Source organism: Mirounga leonina, unplaced genomic scaffold (genome assembly GCF_011800145.1).
Source record: "Mirounga leonina isolate KUSES-001 unplaced genomic scaffold, KU_Mleo_1.0 Mir_93, whole genome shotgun sequence".
Lineage (NCBI taxonomy): Eukaryota > Metazoa > Chordata > Mammalia > Carnivora > Phocidae > Mirounga > Mirounga leonina.
Window position 1 is genome coordinate 37,091,480 of NW_023270854.1, and position 25,154 is coordinate 37,116,633.

The 25,154-nt window shown below is 39.5% G+C and overlaps 1 protein-coding gene across 20 annotated transcripts in view; it reads right to left on the reverse strand.

The window, feature by feature from the left end:
- DTNA (dystrobrevin alpha) overlaps positions 1 to 25,154 on the reverse strand; it is a 342,111-nt gene that overhangs the window by 45,677 nt on the left and 271,280 nt on the right. For 13 of the 20 annotated variants that reach the window (XM_034996291.1, XM_034996293.1, XM_034996292.1 and 10 more), the window contains 4 exons: positions 22,353 to 22,477; positions 17,429 to 17,512; positions 7,660 to 7,737; positions 6,999 to 7,091 (listed from right to left, as the gene is read on the reverse strand). In XM_034996291.1, coding sequence (XP_034852182.1) covers positions 6,999 to 7,091; positions 7,660 to 7,737; positions 17,429 to 17,512; positions 22,353 to 22,477 — 380 coding nt within the window. Of the gene's footprint in view, positions 1 to 6,998; positions 7,092 to 7,659; positions 7,738 to 15,638; positions 15,729 to 15,916; positions 16,093 to 17,428; positions 17,513 to 22,352; positions 22,478 to 25,154 lie in introns of those variants that run through there. The other 7 variants (XM_034996302.1, XM_034996304.1, XM_034996308.1 and 4 more) reach the window with 4 other exon arrangements.

Here is a 25,154-nt window from a genome sequence, read left to right on the forward strand (position 1 = left end):
TGCTAAAGTTCATAGAAATGTCATTATACTCTTTCATAGTTATCTACATCAGATCTTCCCCACCTGCAATCATGGCAAATTCTCTTTGGTTCACATTTTATTGTTGTTCTTTTAAAGATTAGGAAAGCAGATGGTATCTAAAAAAGGTAAGCTCCCATTCAGAAGAAATGCTTACTCTTAGGGATGAATACAGGTGGGAATGTTATCTAAGGGTGGGTGTGAGGTGGGACTGGATCATTTCTGAATTCACAGCTTAGCCCTCTTAGGTACTAGCTGTGTGACTTGGGAGAAATCACATAACCTCTCTGTGCTTCATTTCTCTCACCTATTAATACAGGGGATACAGTGATCACATACCTCCTGCTCTCAGGAGGATTATTATATAGTGTTTAGAGCAGTGCCAGGGCACACGGTGAGACTATGGAAGTATTCTTTTTACTTTTACCTCTCTCTTTTTTTTTTTTTCCAAATATTTTATTTATTTTAGAGAGAGAGAGAATGAGAGAGAGCAAGTGAGCGGGGGGAGGAACAGAGTGGAAAAGAATCTGAAGCAGACACAGTGCTGAGCACAGAGCTCCATGTGGGGTTCGATCTCACCACCCGGAGATCATGACCTTAGCAGAACCAAGAGTTGGATGCTTAACCAACTGCACCACCCAGGCGTCCCTACTTTACCTCTAATGGTGTAAGCATTTTTGCACCATCATCTCCTCATCTATAAATTAGTTTTTGCTCAAGAACATATGATTAGTTACTGGCTAGTATTCTAGGGTATACCAAAAAGAAGAAAGCCCAGTTAGTTGAATCAGTGAAGGGTTTTACAGAAGCTCTAGGTGGACTTGATATCTCCGATATCCTAAACAAAGGGAAGAGTCAGCTAACGGTGACAGCCTTCTCTTCTTTCTCCAAAGCTGCACACTGCCGTTAATTTGTCACCAAATATCCTTTTCACACAATATATCATTGTATCAAGCAACATATGAGAACAGGCCCCACACTAAGTTCTTTATTTTAGCACATTTGGAGAAAGCATATTCTGAAGTTTATCCATTTAACCATATTGTGAACATCCATGAGCTATCATTTTTTTTCTACCATATTATAGTGAACAGGTTTTACGGTATGAGATTTTAAAATATTTATTGTACGCCTTTAATCCTATTCAAAATCAAGCGAGGAACGAATATTGTGTTATTTCCATGTGTCTGGTACTACACTAGCTAATTTTCACCAATAACCTCATCAGACTGGTAGTGTCTCTCTTGTTTTCCATGGAAACTTAAAATGTATTAGAATCTATCACAGAGAAATGAACTCATCTTAAAATCAATTTCTCATCTGAGTATGCTGAGTAAACCTCTGTGGGTACAATGCAGCCAAAGCAGATATGTGCACTGGTCATGTGACATTCATATTTCTAGAATCCTAAGGAAATAGCTTTTTCAGAAGTCTAGTTTTAAATTTTTTAAAAAGATTTTATTTATTTATTTGAGAGAGAGAGAGCAAGAGAGCAAGCACACAAGCAGGGGGAGGGGTAAAGGGAGAGGGAGAAGCAGACTCCCCACTGAGCAGGGAGCCCGACACGTGGCTCGATCCCAGGACCCTGGGATCCTGACCTAAGCTGAAGGCAGATGCTTAACTGACTGAGCCACCCAGGCACCCCAGAAGTCTAGTTTTATAACTGAAACTCCTAAATATTTTACAGAAGAAAAGGAGCAGGGTTAACAAGCAAATGAAAACTCATAAATAAGAGACACTTTCAGTGAGTGTAGGTAATAATTTTTTTTTCTTTCAACAGGTTGCAATACATTTACATTTTCCAAATCAACCTTTACTGAAAAGGGTCAAGTTTTAGCCTACACATTAAAAATATTAAAGGCATACAATTTGGTGGATTTAGTGTTGAAGTGGGTCATGGATTGAATTGTGTCTTCCCCCAAATTCATGTGCGGAAGCCCTAAGCCCTAGTACCCCAGAATGTGACTATATTTGGAGTTAGGGTTTTTGAAGAGGTAATTAAAGTAAAATGGGGCCCTAAGCCAACATGACTGGTGTCCTTATAAGAAGAGGAAGAGAACTAGGGATGTTTGTGCACAGAGAAAAGGCCACGTGAGAACAAGGCAAGAAGGTGGCCATCTGTGGGCCAGGGAGAGAGATGTCAGGAGAAATCAGCCCTACTGGCACGTTGGTCTTGGACTTCCAGTCTCCAGAACGATGAGAAAATAAATTTCTGTTGTCTAAGATGCACAGTCTGTGTTATTTTGTTATAGCGGCCCTAGCAAACTAATACAAAGTGGAAGAGATCAGAGAACATTAAAATTAAAAAAAATTATTTCCCAATATCACTTTTAGTTTAGTTACCCCCCCCATCAGTTGCTTTCCCCATGTCAGTGAATTGCTGATGCTTGTCTTTATCCAGGTTTACCACCACTCTCTACGTAAAGCTTAATACTTTACTTTTTCACCTACTTTATACTCCTACGCTAAATGTTCAACCTAAGGGCTAATTTATAATAGCTGATTTTTTTTTTAAAGTAGTAAAAATATTTATTTTACTAGTAAAAAAGATTTTCTGAGACGTACTAACAATTTTGTTTAGGGTGAGAGGGAATTTTATACCTATAGCACCATCAATATCCCATGACATCAACAGAGATTTATTGTGTACCTACTGTGTGCCAGGCACTGTGTTAGGTCCCAGAGATATGGTAAAGAACAAGTTAGAGAAGCTCCCTGCTCTACAGAGAGGGCAGCTGGTAAACTAATGAACCAACCAACTGACCAACCAATGATTACAGTTATGGTAAGAATGAAATAAACAGTATGCCATGATAGAGACTAGTATGGGAGACCTACTTGAGGAGATGCCTTTAATCTGAGTTTGGAAGCCAGAGAAGCAGCCTTTACATACATGTAAAGGGAGCCAATGTACGTGTGTGTGGCCAGACAGGGCAAGGGTAAAGTGGGAAGAATGTTCTTGGCATAGGCAAGAACTAGTATCATGGTCTTGAGGCAGTTTTAGGGACTGATTAAAGTGGATGCTGCTAAGTATTGGGATTGAGTGGGAGAAGCCCATGAGACTGGGCCTGAGACAGGACTAGGCAAGGGCTGGATCGTGCACAGGCTTGTAGGCCTGGTGAGGGGTCTGGGTTGTAAACCAAGTGCCGTGGGATCTATTAAAGGGTTTTAAGCAGGCAAGCCAATAAAAATTTAGACCTCATATATGAAACCTAGAAATGGCATCAAATATATAATTTCCTGTACTTGAGAAAAACATAAGCAAAACAAATTTTAACCTATTTATATGTGATCAGGGGTCTAATAGCTAAGTGACAGTAATTGATCATGACATCAAAGTATGGACGGTAGCCTTTAACTGCACGCCCTCCCTCCCTTACACAGGGGGTCTTTTCAGAGCTGAGAGTAATATGCAAAAGCTTATGAATATGGTAAGTATCAAGGATATAATTATGGGTAGAGTTGGAAGTTCGGGGCTCGTTTCCGATCTTTTTAGTCTGCCTGCCAAAATGGGTCCTTATAAACCACTAGCAAGCCCAGCACTTGATGAGCTTTAGGGACAGGCAGAAAAAGCCCTCACTGTATTACATTTTTTTTTTTAAAGATTTTTTTATTTATTTGAGAGAGAGAATGAGATAGAGAGAGAGCATGAGAGGGGGAGGGTCAGAGGGAGAAGCAGACTCCCCGCCGAGCAGGGAGCCCGATGCGGGACTCGATCCCGGGACTCCAGGATCATGACCTGAGCCGAAGGCAGCCAGCCGCCTAACCAACCGAGCCACCCAGGCGCCCCACTGTATTACATTTTAATACCCTTTCTCCCCCACTGGAGAAGATGGCTGAAAACCATTAAGGCTTTTAAAACTTCATTGTATTAGGAAGACAGCAGGAATTCTCCCTTGAGCTACAGTGCATTTATTTGTCTTCTTTGACATCAGAACCTGAAAGGACACAGAAGTGTTTCTCTAATTTAGCAGTAGACTATTTACAAACGAGTCAGTTTCCCATCGTATTAAGTAGTTAATATGGGGAAAAGTCTCCCACACAGAGTTAATCCGGAGCAAATATGAATAATTATAAAAACAAATCTTTTAATTAAGAACAGCTATTAAGTTCCTGTTTATAGACCATCTCATGAAGGGTGCAGATATAGGGAGCGTGAGGAAGGGGGTGGCAAATAGATGGGACCCAGTGTCAGAAGGCCTGTATGCAAGCCCTTGCTAGCATATGACCTTGGAGAAGTCTCTTAATGTGCCAGAGCTAGTATTTTCTTACCAGTGAAACGGAATTAATAATATCTAAACGTACAGAGCTTTGGTGAGCAAATAATGAATAAGAGAGGGCTCTGTAATTTTTGAAGCACTTCATAGATGTAAAATTTATTATTCATATTCTGGCTGCCATGATGAAATACAGGAGGCTAAAGACAACATTTTTGCTCTTTTGAAGACTGTAAAATAGAAAACCACAATGCAAAGACTACATACAAAAATGGTAATATTAACAACCACAGTTCCTATTACTAGCATGTGCTCAAAATATCATTAAAATGAAATAAAAAGAATGTGGTAGGATTTGCAATTTCAGGAAACAGCTATGTGGTAGATGCAGTGCAGAGTAATGTCCAGAAAAGCTTTCTGGAAGGCACATGTTTATGTAGGTTTTATAATAGGCAATGTAGCATAGTGATTAGGAGTTTGGGATCCAGTAGATTATGGTTAAAGTTACTGATCCACTGTTTCATAGCTATGTGACGGTGGGAGAGTCATGTAAACTCTGTAAATTGATACCTTTATTTATCTATAAAATGGGGATGAATACATTTACTCTATGGGTTTACTCTAAGGACTAGGGGAAATTATGTAAATAAAGTTTTTACACAGTGTTTAGCAGGAGGCCTGTGCTTTAAAAAATGGTAGCTTTTATGATTATTACCCTTTCATATCTCCCCAGAGTTGAAGGATGGTGAAGCATTATTAGCTATTAAGATGACAGAGAAGGTGAGAGAGCATTACATCACTTACATAATCATGGCAGGTGTGGGGAATTGTTAGGATCTAATTCAATACAAAGGAAAGAGAAGATAAACGAGAAATTCAGAAGAAAAGTTGGGAATTTCTAAGAACAGATAAAAGCATAAAGAAATATGGAGGGCAGCAGTTCTTAACAAGCAGCCTGCTTCGCTGATCAGTCTTAAGTTCTGCTTTGTTTTGAAATAAATATCACCTCTCGCTTTCATCAAGTAGATGTGAGGTATCTCCGTGGAGACAGTTTTACTGTCTTAAGTGACCATCAAGTCAGTATGATCAATCACTTGAGTAGGGAAAATGGCTGGTAGTGACAAACTGTGAGCTTTCCTCTTTGGAGATTTCTTTGTTACAAATTTACTTCAGAAAAGGTCAAAGAAGAGTGGGAGAAGTTAACTGGAGTGTGCTCAGAATTACGGGGGAGAGGACACGGTCTGAGACCACAGCTTTGCCTTCAGACATGATTGAATCTATATCGATAATACTCTTTGAGGAATGTCAATACATTTTTTTTTTTTTTTTGTAATTCAGTATTTAGCTCTGCTGTTTCAGCTACCATATAACATTGGGGATCCAAACTCACTGGGAATAAGATTAAAGCAATCACTCTTCTCACTTGTGGTTCTGAGAGGCTGAGAGGTAACAAAGAAGAGGAACTGTTGGATCTATAAGTTTGGCAACTTTGAACAAAGAGGTGAGGTCAGCTGAAGAGAGCTTCTTATTTTTACCTTTGTGAAGTGTAGGATATAGTATAAAATGAAACTAGTGTGCTGGTTATATTTTTTAAAAAATACAAATAAGATAAATATGTAACTGCTAATAAACGTTCATCAATGTATCACCTAAGATCATCTCATGTACTAATTTTGTAAGAATAGTTCTAGGCATCAGGAGCAGAAACAGTCCAGGGAGGAGAGTTCTAGAAACAAAGAAGTGGCTAACAATACCAAGTGATGAAGGAGATGAGGACTGAGAAGTGGCCATCACGTTTCAGGGATGCTTTTTGTGAAATAGTAGAGGAAAGAGGCCAGCTATTTTAAAGGCAATTTAACCCATTGGTTCATTTAATATTTATAATGACCAAAAAAAAAAAAAAAAAAAAATCCATCAGCCCTTAGTTCAGAGAAAGAATTATTAAGCAAAATTCAAATATTTCTAAGGAACTGGTTTGCTAAACACATTTGTAAACACAGGAGTCTAAACTAGACTGAAACATATGATAAATACATAGTCTGTCCCCTTATTTTCATTCAAATTGCAAATGTACATTTATTATCAAAACCAAGTAACTTCAACCTAGGAATCTCCTAGGTCACAATTAAAATAGAGAAAAACTTTATGAATGCCTTTATCCAAATATGCAGGGCTATGTGAATTCATACATTTAACACATCTGGAAGTAAGCTTTCCATATTCTGGGACTTGAAAGCAGGCTTTAAGAGGATGGCTCTCCAGAAATATTGGTAAGTCCGAGAAGAGTTGAAAGATAGTTTCTCCCATTGTTATCATTAAGGAAAGGATTTCCATGGTATGATCCCATCCCATCACTTTTCCTCTTTTCACTTCTATCTTAAACTAATAGAGCACTGTCCTCCAAATCAGCAGAGACATCCATGACCTTGGAATAAGACAAATTCTTGCATCACTATTGTGTGGTAATTTGACATGGCACATGTAACACGGAACTGACCGGTGGGACCCAGAGCCCTGCATCCACTGAAGGCTAATATTTAGCATGGTATCCACTTACACAAGTTTTCCCTTTAGCTATGATGAATTCTATGGTACATGAGTGGGAAGTATCCAAACTAACATCATAAAAGACGTCATAACTGAATCAGTTCAAAATGACTTAGTGACACTGTAGCATCCACTTGTCCTTCACGGAGACTTCTTGTCAAGGGATCAGACTGTTACCCTCCCTAAGGACAGTCAAGCAGCCAAACCTGCACTAACCATGATGGGTTGTTCCGGAGCCTGTTGACATACAACCCGATGAGAACATGTTCATCAGCTAGCCTGTCTGCCACATTCAGGCTGTATTGTATCCTGAAACGGGGCAGGAGGAAGAAAGGGTGTTGGTAGGAGAGGCGAACAGAAATAAACAGAGTGAGTAGGAGTGAGTTTGTGATAAAAAAGGCATTTAGAAAACCAAGCAGGTAGAGGAAATGTAAGTGATGTTCTACAAAAAATCCAAACAAAATCCAAGCATTGAAATACACAGTTCCATTTCACTAGTTTAAAAAAATAAAGATTTCCATTTAGGTAAATTAGCTTTTAAGGAAACAGATTTGCATTCTTCAAGCCACTACAGCCAAGAAATTCATCTGTACAGTAAACACATTGATTGGGTTGCAAGCAAAGAGTAAGTATCCTTTGGAAAATCAAATCTAAAGTTTAGTCACTAAAAAAAAAAAAAAAAAAAGGAAATCAGAGAAAGTGAGTAACACAGATGTGTCTACTCCAAAGAACTACATGGTGCTGTTAGTGGGGTTATAATAGAGCTGCTTCTACTAAATCAAAGATGGTCTTTCAAACATAAAGCATTTTTGACACAAGAAATCTCCATTTTTAGTTTAGTTAATTCAGGATTCAGTACACTCTGGCTTTAACTTACCCTTTGCCCTTCAGAAAAGCTGGAGCAGCCCTAGCCAGCAGTTTGTTCTGCTCTACTTCACTGTCCTTGGGAGGAGAGCTAGTTAATAAGATGGGAAAGCCAAGAAGAGCGTAAACACAGCAATGCATTCAAGAATAGAACTGGCTACAGAAACTCCCAAGTCTAGATCCAAGCTCCATTTGGACAGCTCTCTTGTTATTTTGAAAGGTTCCAGATGTTTTCAGATTTCCACAGAGTTGAACTAGGACTAGAAACCTGGCCTGAGAACCATAACTGTAATTACACAAGCTTCCATGATCCCCGATTTGACCTCGCTATTTGCTTAACAAATAGATTACGTATGCCCGGACATAATGAAAATTCATTCAACATTCATTACGGACTATCATGTAAACGGCCCAATAGTTCACTAAGTGCTGCCATCCTTCAGATCCTACTCAAAAAGTATACTTCTCCAGCCTTCCCTATATTTTCCAACTTTCTGAGTTGAATAGAGACTTGAAAATTACCTAGAGACTGCAGTCATATTAGAAGTGCTTTACTACTCCAGGCACAAGTCACCTTACCCATGCTGAGAAGCTGCAAAGAAAGCTTTCAGAGAAACACAGAAATAAACCTTTGAGCCTTGTAAATATATATTCATATTCCCTGTGTCTATAACTGGTGAATAGAGGCCTATCAATATAGCAAATTCTTACCATTTTAGGTTCATTATGAGGAACACTCATTTAGTAATTTAAATGATAGTTTAAAAAAGTTTAAAGTGTGGTTTTATCAAATGACAAATAGAAATAGAAATAATAATTAATAAAGTGTGGCCAAGTGAAAGTCACCCAGGATCTACTAAGCATGCTTCCTTGAGAAATATGGTATTGATCCTTAGTAATACAATTGTACATGTAACATGCTGAAAGGGAGCCTACTCCTTTGTAGGTTAAGAATTTGCCCTCTAACACCAGTGGACCAAAAACTATCCTCCCACCCTTTTCATGGAGAATACAAAAATTAACTGTCTGACTTTGTTTGATGACCAAATCTTTAATTTCTGGGGTTGAAAGTATGAGGTTTTACCACAAACTTTCCCAACTTTTCAACAAGTTCTAAATATATGTATGTGTTAAGATGGCTTATAAAGTAGTTAAAATCTTAAATAAAACTTCAACTACAAGTTTTAAGGATTTACTACAAAGTACCACTCTTTTAGACCATGAAGTACAAAGAAAATACCAATGTGAAAACCGATATCACGTTAGAATTATGCACATTGTAACTAAAATTCTTGTTTTATAATTTTATATACTATGAGATAATAAGTAGTGAGGTCTCTGGCAAACTTAAAATCAAATCTGATTTATAAAGAAAGTGTCTAGTAGAGAGTAGCACTCGTGTTTGTTGAATGTATGACCTCACTTAGCTTTTCAGGAATGAACCTATTACTTAAAGAGTACAACTGCACATAAATGTAATTGACTTTAACAATGAAATGATTAGCGTTCAAGGAGAATTTAACTTCTTGATGAACATAATGAGTTTTTTCAGCATACTGATCTTCACCTTCTAAGATGATGAAGTTGTCCATCAGGACGAAACCACCACCTTAAGCCATCATAGTTGGTATTTTCCTATCATCCCACCAAAACAGCATACCAAACCTTGTCTTCTGAAGCATATCCCTCTGTGTTCATTATCCAGTGATTACAGTCTCTCTGCTGCCCAATTACCACCCTTCCCAACTTTTTTTTCTTTTTAACTCAAGATAGATGTACCTACTATATAATTGATTTCAGATCCCTGCAAAAACACTCAAAACACGGTGTGAAATTTCAATGATTCTTCCCTCCAAACTTAACTATTTCCTTGCCTTGTTATGCATTTTGCCCCTTGAATCCCCAAAATTGTGGTGGTTCCTTAAATCAAAAGCTTAATAATTGTGCGGGTACAACCTCTGGTGCTGAATGCACAGGAAGAAAGAAAGGACTAGCAGAGAAAAGAAACACAAGAGGCTCAACTGGGAGGATGTGTTCGCTACCAATTATGCCTGAGAAGTCTTGGAGGAGGAAGGTGATGTGTCAGTAAAGTCCCAGGAAGGCATCTTGCATCTTGGCCACAGGAGGAGTCCTGCTGGTTTCAGGAAGGGAACAGAGGCCCAGATTCTCCTTTGGTGGCCTTATTCTTTTTCTCCCAATTCTTTGGGCCCCCTCTTTCCTTCCTCTACTCCATTTGCCTGTCTTCCCTCTTCTCTTCTTTTTTCTTCCTTCTTCTTCCCAAATCCTTTCCTCCTTCAGAGGGAAGAGGAGCAGACATTCTATCCGTACACATCTCTTTTCATCTTGTCATTTTCAACAAATGAAATGCCAATGTTTGTTTGAAGAAATCATTTAAGTTCTTTTATGTTCCGTCTGCCTCCCACATGAGTTCTTGGGAAAACCAGTTCTTAGAAAATATGGAAATTACACTCTCTGCTTCGGTGAATTTGTGGAAATACACTATTTACTTCATTTTGCTACAGCTCTTAGTATCTAGTGCCAAGAGCATGTCTGACTTTTGGTACTCAGTGTCCACATAGTTTCTGGACTTCCTAGAACTAGTCTCAAATTCTTCTCCTCATCATTTATTTCTGGGAAGCCAAAAATATGACCATGTATAGAGGAAGCCAAGTTCATGATGAACACAAGAGAGGATCAAAATGAAATAGATCAAGAACTTACAGAGTTGACAGGGGAGGCAGTTTTCACTTTAAACTTGGGTCTATAAAGACTTTTCATGTGAAGTATCTTCACTAGATTTTCTTTTGCGCCTCCCCAGGAGCTCAAAGAAGGAAAACAAAGTGAAAACCTTTTCTCCCCAGTTGTTGTGAAGATAGTAACGATACGTAGTTCATTATCATTTCTTCAAAGCAACATACATCACGATACTTTATAGAATACACTAGATGTTTAAATTTTCACGTGGTAGCTTGGCCATTTGTGTAGAGAAGTTGGGGCGTATTTCCAATTCGTTGTGGGCTTTGGGATCAGACACATGGGCACCTCCATTCTTCCCAAGAAGCAATGCTTCTGGAAAGTCCGTGTTCCAGAATGCAACAATGGTTGGCACGTAACTCCAGCTATAGAAGCCTCCCATTCTTCCACATGCCCTGTTCTCAAATCAAAATGCATTCTTCCTTTTATCCTCTGAAGCAGGGAACTACCTGGGCTCCTCTTGACCATGTGTGATATAAATCTTTTCTAATCTGAGTCCCAAGGAAAAGCAGGGTCACCATCTCTAAAATTGTGTGTACACATATTTCTTTTTCTTATTGGTTTTTTTCCCCTACCAGGTACTTGCCATTGTATAACTTTATTCCCCTGCACACATACTAACATGAATGGGCGTGGGGACCATCATACCCTGGAGGGGATGACAACGTAAATTTGAAGTTGATGTGTTTGGTTGAAAGAAAAGAGGCGGGAAATATTCCTTTAGATTTTTTTTCCTAAAAGAATTCTCTATGTTCTCACCAATTCCTTTTGAGATCTCTGGAAAAGAGCAACTTTATATAAAGAGAAACAGCCTTTTCCCAGATTTTTTTCACACACACACACACACACACACACACACATTGATACAATGGGTTCTGGAATGGTAGAGTAATTTCAAAATGTCTCATATTTATTTATTTAAAATTCACCCTTGGTTTTGAAGGGTGACAACTAATGTTGAGTTTTTTTTTTTTTTTTTAAGATTTTATTTATTTATTTGACAGAGACACAGCGAGAGAGGGAACACAAGCAGGGGGAGTGGGAGAAACAGGCTTCCTGCTGAGCAGGGAGCCCGATGCGGGGCTCGATCCCAGGACCTTGGGATCATGACCTGAGCTGAAGGTAGGCGCTTAATGACTGAGCCACCCAGGCACCCCTGTCGAGTTTTTTGCTTAAGCGTAAATTACATTTTTGGGGTGTTCTAAGGTAACAAAATCATGCACAAATGCTCCCTGGATTGTTGCTGAAATCTGAAATATAGTTTTAAAAGCCATTCTTGCTTATGCTGTGTTACTGTATTAGCTCTGGTCAAATATTTTTTTTCTTTTATTAAACATGAAAATAAAGGATTTAAATAAAAGTCCTGGATGCAGTCTCACAGAGCAACAGTATTATATAAACAAATTATGTAACGTAAAATAGTTATTATCATCATGGTTAAACAGAAAATGATATTCAAACGGCAAATTAAAAACATATTTTCATTTTTACTAATTTTTAAATAATTGATAAACTTGTGTGGTGTTTGAACTGGTAAAGGATGACTTGTAAAGCTGGCTCCCTTCTTAAGTAACTAACTGTTAATTGTGAATAAAATTTTGCTTCTCATGTATGTATGTAAACACACATACACACATATATATGTGTACAGCCATACATGTATGTATGTGTGTATATTCACACTTATGAAAGTATATGTTCATAATATATATGAACATATTATATGTTCATTTACATGTGTATATATAAGTATGTATGACATATTGTTTATATATGTCAAAACCTCTTGAACTGCATACTTATTTTAAATATATTCATTGAATTATATATCAATTATATCTCAATAAAGCTGTTTTTTACTTAATTGCTTCTCACTATGATTAACTCAGGCTAGGAACAAGGTCACTAAACTAATTTAACTAATTTGAAAACAATAAAAAATGTCCACAAGTTGAGATAATTTCTGGAAAAATTCTGTTTTTCTTTCCTTTTCTAGTTTTCAATATCTGAGATCTGAAACATAAACTATCTGCCACATGCAAATCAGCAAACAAGCATAAAAAACAGCTCAGTGTTTCCGTGGGAAAATTAGTTGTCATCAATTCAGGCTGGCATGAAAGCTGAACTATCTTTCAAGCAGGTACTGCAGAGGAAATAATAAGAATTCTTAGGTCATATTTGATTCACTACATTTACTATGTTGTCCCCCAGATATCACTAAGCTGTGTCAATTGCATTTTTGTCAAGAGAGCATCTAGAAAAGTTTGCTGGGTATAGGGCATACACAGAGAAGAACTAAAGCAACTCTAGCAAGTGAATAAAAGTTACTGAAGTGAAGAAGAGAGGTGACTGGAGTTTTAATTATGCACTAATATTTCAGTATAGGAAATAGAATGGAGTGTGAAGACCAGTTTAATTCAGGTTTGGAAAAAACTAACGTATTAGTGGAGCTCTGGGGCTACACGGAATAAAGAATTAACTGAAAAGACTATTTCAAATTTCATGAAATTTCACACAACATGACCAGAAAGTGTGAAAAGAGTGAAGAAATCTTCACGGTGGTTGATTTATAAGTTCATCTATTTTATGATGTTAATTCATCTGTTTTCCTGACTAGAAAGGATGGTTTTTAATCTTCGAAGAAATTAACCATGGAAAAACGTTGGTTTTCAGAAGCCAAGGTTGAATTCAGTGCCTCAATTTCATTTCTATTTGCTTTTGATTACCAATGCACAAATGCTTAAAATCTAGTTTGAATGTTTTAAGTCTCATTAAAAAACTGGGTTGTTAGGTAAAGAATCTTTGGGTAAGCAAGTGTTTGAAAAAAACTGAAAAAGATACAATGAATTACCTTTTCTGTGGTTGAAAACCCAAACCAATCAACCAACCGACCAACCAGTCAACCAGTAAAAATCTCACCATGTTGCTGTGGTGGGAAGAATCAGGATTTGGGGAGTATTTGGGGTGAGTGATGTGCCTTCCCCATGTGCGCTACTAAGTTGAATATAGTATTAGCCATTAACCAGATGGCACTGTGACAAACCAGAAAACAGCCCATTAGACTGTGTTCGACACACTCTATGAATCATAAGCAATTTTCTGACATTTGGGAGAGTGGTAAGATCTGGCTAAATGCTATATATAATAGCCAAAGTGATTCCTTTTGTGAGTAGTTACTACTCTAGAGGTTCCATTTGTGAAAGTATCTGTGAACCTTCAAGAGATGGTTCTAAAATCAGGGGTAAAGAAAGTAGCCATTCAAACTTTTACAATGTCCTTATTGTGGTAATGAAGATGTTGGCTATAATTAAAGGGCCTTATGTGACATGGGATAGGACTGGTTAATTTTCTCACATAAATGATGCAAGGGTTTCATCAAGATAATTAAGATTTTACAAAGGGGGTACCATGCCAACAAAGATAGGCAGGGGCACGATGCTGAGGGCGGTGAAGGGGAGGAGGGTCTTTTGGGTCAGCCCTTGCAATACTCTTTGTAGTAATGATAGTCAATCTTTCATAAGCGTAGATAATGTTGCCTCCACAACATACGTGGCCCTTGGAGCTCTTTTCCCAGTGGTGATGAGAGACTTCCATTGTTCCAGCATTTTTCCCCTGTAAATTTGTGCATTTATAAGAAAATAATCTAGGTTTAAGGATATAGTTATGATCACAAAAATGAGTGAAGTGAATCAGTCCACAAATTGTGTGGACCCATGTTGTACCTAATTGCACACACACGCACACACACACGCATGAAGACTTCCAAAGTTTAAGGGAGGGTGCCTTTGAGAATTCCCTCTTTTCTTTTAAGTAAGGGAAAGGTGAATCAAGTACATAGCTAGAAATGGAAATAAGAACAGGGCTGCGACAGACGGTGGTGGTAACCAGAGCTATACACTCGTAAATCTGTGTAAGGTAGATTGCTAGGGTGTCAAAGGACTTCAAAGATATACCCTAGTGCCTTTTGAAGATCAAAGTGGTATGCTTGTAAAGGACTCTAGGTGAGTAATGCCAGGAGTTTGTATCAAGGATTCTGGAGTGGTGATTTCAATTCATTCTCATTTCGCTTTATCTTTCCAAGATCTCTCACAATACAGAAGACCCAAAACTCAAGCTAAATAAAATATCTGTATGCCAAACCTCCCTACTTTCTTAATGCTGCCTTAACACTGACCAGCACCATGCTTGCCTTGTTTAGGTTTTCGGTTTCCCCAGATTTTTATTTTTATTTTTTAAATTTTTAAAACAGATTTTATTTATTTGAGAGAGAGCGAGCGAGAGAGCATGAGCAGGGGGAGGGGGGAAAGGGAGAAGCAGACTCCCTGCAAGGGGAGGGGGAGGGGGAGCGGGAGAGGGAGAGGGAGAAGCAGACTCCCTGCTGAGCAGGGAGCCAGGGCAGGGCTCACTCCCAGGACCCTGAGATCATGACCTGAGTCGAAGGCAGATGCTTAACTGACTGAGCCACCCAGGCACCCTGGTTTTATCAGATTTTTTAAAAGGGCAGTTGGGATTGGGCAGGAAAGGAGGGCAGAGCTCTAGGTCATATTTCTTTGGTTCAGTTCCAGTAGTAGGAAGAACAGGACTCTTAATTTATGCCTGCATTTGGCATGATGGGTTTCCATTAACCTTTGTGTATGGACATGGTTAAGAAATAAACAGTGGGTCACCACCAGCATCATCAAGTGAGAGAAAGTAAGCACTGAGAGCGTGGAATTGGTTTTGAAATTGCTCCTGTAATAGGAATCAGACTGCCTTACCTGCGGGAAATGTGGCCCAGGTCTAGTGGGACAGTAAGGCCTAAATTCTCAAGTCCTTTACCACAATGTGGTCCAGCCATGGGACCTTGTCCTGGCCTTACCCTGTTAGTGCTAAAGATCAATCACTCCAAGAGGCTCTTTGATTCAAGAATCTAAGAAATCACCATGTGGGGTCTTGCAGACTGTACAAAAGCAGAGACTCCTCTAAAGAAGAAGATCCAGCTTGGTACTCTTCATATATATGTATCTCATATATACTGCTATGAGGCCGTGAAGTCAAGATCAGAAGTGGAAAAGAGAGGAAAGAGCTGAAGTCCAGCTCGGGTTGAACATGCTCAACGGAATCTCATGAAGCCCCAGAAGATGACAGTATCTCTACTGAGACATACTAGAAGAGGATTTTAGTGATGGAGCAGGACGACTAGCAGTCTAGCTATGGCACTAGGAACTAGAGTTAGTGCTTCAGAGCTGGGATACTGACCGTGGGCTGTGGTCAATCTGATTTACATACAGCTTTATGAGTGAATGCTCCTCAGCCCCAGGGCTGGATGCACTTATCCCCTCAGGTAACCTGAGGGATGCAAACAATGAGACCTCATTAGAACCTTCCATGGACAGAGCAAGGCCCACGCAGAGAGGAAAGATGTTCAGGGTACACAGCTTTATTGAACAGCACCCTTAAAACAGAAACCAGAGGCTAACCTCCATGGTGATAGATAGCAAGGACCGCAAACTTTAAACAATGTATCTGTGTTTCACAGAGAACATTCCAAAAGGACTGAAAATGGGAGAAAAAGGGAAATGATCATAGTTTGGGTTAATGGGTACCACGCACCCTGGAGGAATCAGAACAGCTCAAAGTATTATAGGAATATTTTAGAGTAGAGGAAGCCATGTTATCCATCTAGACGCATCCACCATAAGCACCGTCCGAGCTGAAATGATATAAAACGACCTTCAGTAAGGATGGGGTCTATCTCTGCTTTGACATTTGCAGAATGCAGGGTCTCCTAATAAAAGCACATCTTTCTTAACATCGTGCCAAATCTTCCCCAGATAGAGGTACGGCCCCATGTCCCTTCTAGACTTTACGGTAGAAAAGATGGTTGAATCTGCTGGTGGCTTTGCGAAGGAGTGCTAAAAGGAACATACTGAGGGCCTAGAACATGTTATTTCACTCTGGATGTTCTGCAGTTCAGTTTTGCCTCATTTCCACTTGTTATAGATTTGCTTAATTTTTAGGGAGGCAACACCACGAACTGCTACATCTTATTTGTTATGCTAATTACAATTACGGGGAACATCTTCATCTCACGTTCTTGCTGATGGGCAAATACAGGAACTCAGGGGAAAAAAATCAGCAGCATTCTGAGTCTCATTGTGTGTAAATCCTCACTTGAATGTACCAGGATATTACAGTGAAATTGGTACCTCAGAAACCTCTCTGGGGGAAAAGACTGATTATGTTCCCTTTATGAAACATGAGGTTGTTGTTTGTTTTTTTCCTGCTGAAAGGCATTTGAAATCTTACGTTCATTACTCACTCTAATTTTCCTTACCTTTGTTTCTGCTTTCCTGTGAGCCTTCTCCGTATATTTATAAAATAAGCCCCTAGTACTATATTTGCGAGATTTGATCAAACAATTTGACGGTGCAGAATTTTTGACCCTGCATATTTAGCAAGCTAGCTCTAATAGAATTATTTGCTTCACCTGTTCTTTGCTCACATGGGCGTGGATCTTTGTGTAAAAATAGGAGACACGTACCCCTTTTTAAGAAGTTCTTCTTATTATCCCTGAAATCACTTATATGGAAACTATTCTTCCAAGTTTGGTCTTCAGCCTCTAGCCTCAGGAACTCCAGAACTCACCACATTATGAGAGGAGATTATAAACTGTCTCAGAATGTACCTAATAATTTTCCATTGCATCTTGAAATTCCAATTCTCTCCATTCCAAGTGCTATGAAGGTGACTTTCTCAACGACATAGAATACAGGTGTGTCGGTCATAAAACTTAAACATACCCCACATTCTTACTGTGAGGAGATTGTAAATGCAAGTTTCCAGAAGTGACACTCATCCCAAAAGCCATCCCAGCCATCGTCAAAAGCATCCAAATGAATGAAAGTGAAAACCTGTGACAGATATTTACAGACTAGTTTCTAACAATAATCTTCCACACCTGGCTTGCATTAGAATATTTTTCCTAACACAGAATTAGGGGTCATTATCAAGGAGAGGGCTTATTTCATAATAAGATTGGAACTTACCTCCTGGTAATAAAAGGACTTCCTGAGGAGGGGACTGAGTGGGAGAAGAGGGTGTCATTCATGCTGGTTACAGGTCTGGGCGGCCTAAAACGAAGTACAGTGTGGGTGGAAAGTTAAAACAAACAGAAGTCACAAGTAAAAAACTATCCACCACCTTTCCAGGGAAGGGGCTGGGATCAACACAACATTTTATATTTTGCAATGAAATTCTTTAAGCGTTTTGGGAAGTTGCATTTCCTTAAAAATGTGGAATGTCCAGTAAACATTAGGAGGAAAACCTCTGGGCACCACAGGAATGTTTATCCATGAGCTTTGAGCCTTGGTGTTTCCTTGAGTCATATTCTTGAATCGAGCAAGGACTTTGAGGTAGCCCCAGGTCCACTGTCTTCTAAAAGGAGAACCTCTGAAAAATTGTTGATAGGCAGCATCTACATCCTCTTGGAAAGCAGAGGTTTCAGAAACTTCTCCTGTACTCCGCATGACAATGGCTCTTTCTCAATACACCCCGTCTGGAAGGAGCCAGTTGCAAAATCATATCGGGCCTGATTTGCTCTTTGTTCTATGCAAAGATGCAATCAGGCACCACAGGATTTACTGAATGTCTATTATCTGGATGTTCCATATAATAGGGCACATAGTGCAAGGCATCCCATAAACTTTTCATATGATGAGAGAAAGAAAATAGGGTTCAGTATTTCTCAGAATTGTGCATGGCCTCAAACCCCAACTGCATGGGGTCTGTCATTCCCAGTCGTATTTTCCATTTTAGCCTGTCATCCTGTCCCTATCGTTAATGTCTTAGTTCAGGCAAAATGATAGAGCTAAGACTCCTATCTCATCTCCAAGTGGTTTTTAGTCTTATTTTAGGTTCACTGGAATATGTTCCATGAGATGGGATTGAGAGTTGAGAATACGGATAATGAGACAGGGCATCATTTTGAGTCAGAGGAAATTTTGGTCTCACTATAGTTCTATATTTGAGTTTGACGGTGCAGAATTTTTGAACACCAGATATTAATCACAGTAGCCTACAGAATCTGGTTGTGTTGGCTTGATCAAGAGACAAAGCTTTAATACTTTAGTTTCTACCTTAGGGAACCAAAGTTGGTTTTGGATTCCACAATGCAGAGATCCTGAGAAAAAGGTAGACTTCTTTATCCCAGTGTGTTTATGGGACTGGAAATGATGCTATACAGGGTTTAAAATGTCAGCACTCTATGCAAAAATTCACCGAAACTTTTGGTTCCTAGTACTTGGTGCTAAACAGTGTTCTAAGATTTTTGCAGACATTATTTGATGGGTGAGGTTGAAACAGCAGCTTCACTATTTCATCTACTCTAAACATATCAGCTGACATTCTGAAAACTAGCTGAGTGTTTTGCATTACTTACCTAGGATGTGTCTTTGACACATGAGGCTAGTTTAAAACTAATTCTGCAGGCTCCCTGCTCAGCGGGACGCCTGCTTCTCCCTCCCCCACTCCCCCTGCTTGTGTTCCCTCTCTCGCTGTGTCTCTGTCAAATTAATAAATAAAATCTTTTAAAAAATAAAACTAATTCTGCCTTGAGCACAACACTTTCACTGTATAAGCAGGATGCTAATTTTATACAAATGTCCTCTGTGAATTTTGAAAAGTTAGGTAAATCAGATTTTAAAACAGTAAGAAGAATGAAATATCTTCATTTTAACTTTACAACAAGTTGAAACAATCAACTTGACCAACATTTCTGGTTTTCTTTTGTCTTTTTTAACTTTCCCATCGTGCTCTAGCTCTAGGAAATGAGAAAACAAGTGGACTTGGAATGCTTTTTAATAAGCCTGGTAAATTTACTCTATAGAACCTGGTCACCGCAAAGGTGAAATCACAGTTTCGTAGTAAATGGCTTCATGTTTAAGGTTCATCTTGGAAATGTTGAACTTGGGACACAGAATGACTAACCTTGGCACCAAATGGTGGCTTTCAAAGGGACTGTGGTTCCTATTGCCTCCATCATCAAATGGGAAGTTATTTTATCTAATAACTAGGTCACATTGGGAATTTTAAACAGATTTATTCTTATGAGAAAGAAATAGCTCCATAAGATAAAGTCGCAGGGATCTAGTGCAAAATTTTCCTTGTGGACAAGAACTTCACAGAGGACAGTTTCATAAAATTGGCATTTGGGGGTGCCTGGGTGGCTCAGTCGGTTATGCGTCTGCCTTCCGCTCAGGTCATGATACCGGGGTCCTGGGATAGAGCCCCGCGTCGGGCACCCTGCTCGGCGGGAAGCCTGCTTCTCCCTCTCCCACTCCACCTGCTTGTGTTCCTTCTCTCGCTCTCTCTCTCTGTTAAATAAATAAATAAAATCTTAAAAAAAAATTGGCATTCGTCTTGTGAATGGAAAATATTCAGCTTAAGGCAGAATTAGTTTTAAACTAGCCTCGTGTTACTCACTTGTTTTGTGTCTCTTAACCACTTGTAATTATGATTATGTCTTTACAAGCACAAAGGGGACTATTGAACTACTTACCAAGTATCACTTTTGGCAGCAAGAAAATGAATAGGATAGACACTGTTAATCATGGTAAAATTAACAAGAAATACAACAGCTAAGAACAAATGCCAAAATACCAAAATGTCACCACTTAAGTAGCCTTACATACCTGTGGTAATTTAGAATAGCTAAATGAATGGCATATTTTAAAATTAGAAGTCTGAGCTATCCCCATCCAAAAAAAAAAAAAAAACACAAAAGAAAAAGACATGGCTATCTGTTCAGGACAAAAACATTTGAATAATAAATGAGAGAAAAATGTCTAAAGCTAAAAATAGAAAAAAATCCCGGTCTCATAGAGATTGGACATTCTGCATGCAGAATTTCTTGTCTATTATTTCAACAACTAAATATTTTTCACAATTCACATTTTAAAATTAAGACATTCACCCTGGAAAAATATATTATCCGTGAGTATAGGCCACTATTTTGATTCGAGGACTATTTGGAGAATCTGGTTAAATATATGGAACTTTTCTCAGAAAAAGGCCCATTTGTGTAGAATTATAAGGGAATCCTGAAACTCTTCATGGAACTCAAATTGTGTAGAGACTGCCCTCAGTTCAGTGAATAATACGTCAGATCAGATTGCCACTCTACAGTTAAAAATTTGTTTACTCATCAGCCAATTAAATACACACACACACACCAGCCAGAGCACGACTGGGTACAGGCCCTGTGCTAGGTAATACTGCAGTGTGACTGACCATGAACTTGACTTTTATTTCACTCTGTCTCACTTCCTAATTTTGTCTCCCAGTGGGAGGAAGCATCCTAATTCTGTTCTGCTGCAAAGCTCTTAGAGTCAGGCTATTCCCATCCACTCCCTCTCTAGTTTCCTTATACCCATCAGCTCTGATTGAACGTCATTCTCTGGGCTGAAACTCCCAGCTGGGCTGGTAGGAAGTGCTCCACAGCAGAGCTCAGAGAGCACAGACTTGCTCTCACTTAGTTTTGTTCATTTATTAGCACGTTAGTGATTGTGTCTGGCTAGGGGAAAAACAGTGAGACCTTAATAAGAATCGCTCGTACGAGGTCGTTTTCTGCACGTGACTGGGATACTCCACAGATTTATTTATCCCTGGTTTCTTTTAAGGCTTATTTTTAGGATCAAAATTTCCAAAAATAAGTTAGCCACATTCTACAGAATTGGTTTATGTTAGTTTTTTGGATGCTTAGCCCATGCCAGCAACATAAGCCTCCAGGCTGTGTTTATTGCTGAAGGCAGTAAACCCTCCACGCACACTTGGGAGCAAACAAACCAAGCCCCATAGTATTCATACAAAACCATAGACATGACACAGCACAAATCATTTGAGGGTATTTGCTTAGGTCCATCAGAGGAAAGAGTTACTGCTTTCATAAGGGCTCAGATCCATCATGGCGCCTCTGATGGATCATGTTCTGAACTGCCTGAAGCATGAACTCTGTACTGGTGGATTTCTAATATTGATAGGTCTGATCTGCCGCCTCTTGATGTCAACATGCAAACCTAGGCCCTGAGTGCAGTAGGTCCTGCCGAACTGTGCAAAACAAAAAGCAGTTTGTATTGAGGGGGAACCACGTTTTCTAGGGTCTTTCTGAGGTACCTGCGATGATGTAATTCCTAATTGGGCACAGAAGCAGATGACGAGCTTGTTTCTTCTTTTGAGTGCAAGATAACACCAAGGAAGAAATACTTTCTTCTACCTAAGCCTCCCCAGTTATCTGGCCACCCAGGCCTGAGAGAAGCTCCAGGGCTTGAGCCTTCTGGGAAGTGGAAGGAATGGGTGGGAGCACCATTTCTGGGCACATCCCCCTCTGCCCACCAAACTCACATAGACTTTGGAGAAAGAATTTTTTAAAGTCTGTTTCTGGAAGTTCTGAGGAATTTTACCACCAACCTCTCTTTTCCACCTTCTCATGTATGGGCCATGATTCTTCTAAAATTGTGTAGTTTGGGATAAGACAACAACAATTTTTAGATTTGCTGATATCTTTAAGATGACTGGCTCTGCAGATAAATGAAACAAAGAGCTTTTATATTTGGGACTCAAAGCACATATGATATTAAGGTACAGTGTGCTTTAAAATTTTCTTATTATGGTTAATTTCATTGATTGTTAATGTCCAGTTGTAAAAACTCTACTAACATCTATATTTTATAATGATGCTTTTTGAATATTTTCTACCTGTAGGTGAATAACATTAGTGTTGCATAATTTACTTATACATCAAGACAGAAGTACCGTTTACCCCTGCAATAAAAAAATTATAATCACATTATTTTTACTCTTTTTTTTTAATTAAAATTTAAAACTTGGTCCCTAGCAACAAATTGCCTTTGTATGGATGTGAACATGTGTCAATGAACAAAGATGTCTTTTCATCTGGAAGGCAGAGATACTCACACAATGTGGGCCAAGTTGAGTGGCTTCTCAGGCTGGTCAGGGAACATGGGGTGCAAGGGTTCACGGCTGGAAGCACAGCTCAGAGACTTGCTTAATGCATTAGTTAGCTTCTTAGCAGGGGATTTCTGGAAAGAAGAAGAATGGTAGAAGTGATAAGAACTAACATTTACATACCATTTCAGGAGATGATTTGCTTTCATAATAGATATTCATTCATTTACTCATTCATTTATTCATTGATTTATTCTTGAAATCTTTGACTATCTACTCTAAGTCAGGGAGTTTGCTCAGTGCTGGAACTAAAGTTCCGGTATCATCCATCAGAGTACCTGCCTCTGGCAACTTAGTGTCAGCAAATGCTGTGATAAATGGAAGCAGTCATTGTGCATGGGACATCTGAGCTGGGACTTATGGGACCAGCAGGAGTCCTTCTGATATTAACTCCGGGGACTGGGAAGATAATTCCAGATGGAGGAAGAAGAAACCCTATTCTGGAGAGGAAAGAAGAAGGCAGACCCTTGAAGTCTGTCTATGCCACATCAAGGACCGTGGTCTTTATCTCAAATGCAGAGGGAGATCATGAAGAGTTTAAATCATAGAGGTGACAGGATCAGATTATAGAAGGATTACTCCTGCTTAAGAGCAGAAAACCATCTGGGAGGAGACAGGAGTGGAAGTAAGCAGGTGAGCAGAAGGTTTCACAGGCATCCAGGTGCAAGATGTTTCGGGCGTGGCTGGATCCATCCAGTTGAAAGTGAAAGGGGAACTTCAATCGGAGTCTTTGGAGTTTTAAAATTCATGTTCTTTCCAGAGCATCGTGTTATCTCTTTTTCATTTAGATGAGTGGGATGTAGATCTTAAAATTTCACAGCCAAATCTATCAAAAATAATCTACCACATATAATAAATCTTTATACCAGCTCTTCCTTTCCATGAGAAGCCACGTACCATTTTGTCACTTCCTTTTACGTGGAGAGCCCAGAATTGGCAATACAATGAAGTGACTTTTGTCCTCACTATTTAAAAGCTAAGTGATAGGAGCGCTGTTCAAGAAGTCCCTCTTTGGCTTTTGTTAGGAGATATAATTCTTAGAACCCCTAAACACAGCCAGCTTGTGTTTCCGTCCACAAACATTGGAGCGTCTTTGTCCTCTTGAGGGGTCTGATCCTATTTTGTAAAGACACTGCCCTGCCACAGAGCCATAGAGTTTTGAGCCCACAGCCTCTAAGAAAGAGGCTCCTAAACTGACGTTAGCATTTATGTAAAACAATCATTGAAAAATGCTTAATCTTCGGGTGCCTGGGTGGCTCAGTTGGTTAAGCGACTGCCTTCGGCTCAGGTCATGATCCTGGAGTCCTGGGATCGAGTCCCACGTCGGGCTCCCTGCTTGGCGGGGAGTCTGCCTCTCTCTCTGACCCTCCCCCCTCTCATGCTCTCTATCTCATTCTCTCTCTCAAATAAATAAATAAAATCTTTAAAAAAAAAAAAAGAAAAATGCTTAATCTTCAAACACGAACCCTCCAGAACGTGAGATAGAACAAGTTTGAAAATTGGTAGGATATCGACCATAAGAAAATGGAAAGCATCTTTTCCTAGCTTCTGCACTAAGTAGTAATAGCATTTCATGCTCTGTGTTAGCGGAGCCATGCTCAGCATGTGACATAACCGACGGTGAGAGGTGGCATCTGCACTGGCGTGAAGCCCTCAGTACGCGATGCCTCGTACTTGAATTTAGAATCTGACAGACGCTGAAAAATTAATATATTTACTCTGAATGCCGGTTCCCAATAATCATTCCTAGAAAGAACATTCTGATTTAAAATGCATTTTCTGAATACCTCCTTTTTTTTTTTAAAAAAAAAAAGAACAATAATTTACTCTTTACGTAAAGACTATACGTTAGTTGAAATATATAAAATATAGAAAAAACTCATAATAAAAAGTTTGCGTTTTCGGGACGCCTGGGTGGCTCAGTCAGTTAAGCAACTGCCTTCGGCTCAGGTCATGATCCCGGGGTCCTGGGATCGAGTCCCGCATCGGGCTCCTTGCTCGGTGGGGAGCCTGCTTCTCCCTCTGCCTGCCTCTCTCGCTGCTTGTGCTCTGTCTCTCTCTGACAAATAAATAAATAAAATCTTAAAAAAAAAAAAATTTGCGTTTTCTTGTGTAAGAACTACTCCAAGAGGGGTTGGCAGGCCTGATGGTACAGCCCACAAAAACCAATCCATACACAGAACAATACTTTCACACAAGCACAGAACAACCCCAGGGGACCCGATCTTTGAGTGTAACTGAGACACAGGTCAGCAAACTAACCCTGAGCTTGAACCCCGAGCTCACCGAGTCAGATTCCTCCCACACATGCATCACATGGACAGACTCTCACAGGTCACCTCTGGCAAGCTGGTCACTCACACTTTACAAAAAGATGATTTGCTCATAGAGCCACAACCTCCCTGCCTCCAAAAAAGGAAACCGGAACAGCACCCCTAAGCCCACGGGCTCACGCCTCTTTCTTTTATGCTCTAGCCATGCATGTAACGGAACCCCAGAATCTGAGAAAAAAGGAACTAATGATAATTTTTAAGCAATTCCCACCCCTGAAACCAAACAAAACTCGGTAAGAACCTTAACTTACCGTGAAAACGAGATTATGTCCCAAACAAAGGTGCTTGTTGGGTTGTTATCTAAACCAGGACCGAGCTGATCGTATCCCAAGGAGTAACAGAGTGTGAGTCTTCCTAAACTCTAAGTCCGAGGACGCTGCACTGGGTTCAGATGCAGCAATGGAGGTGTCCCAGTAAG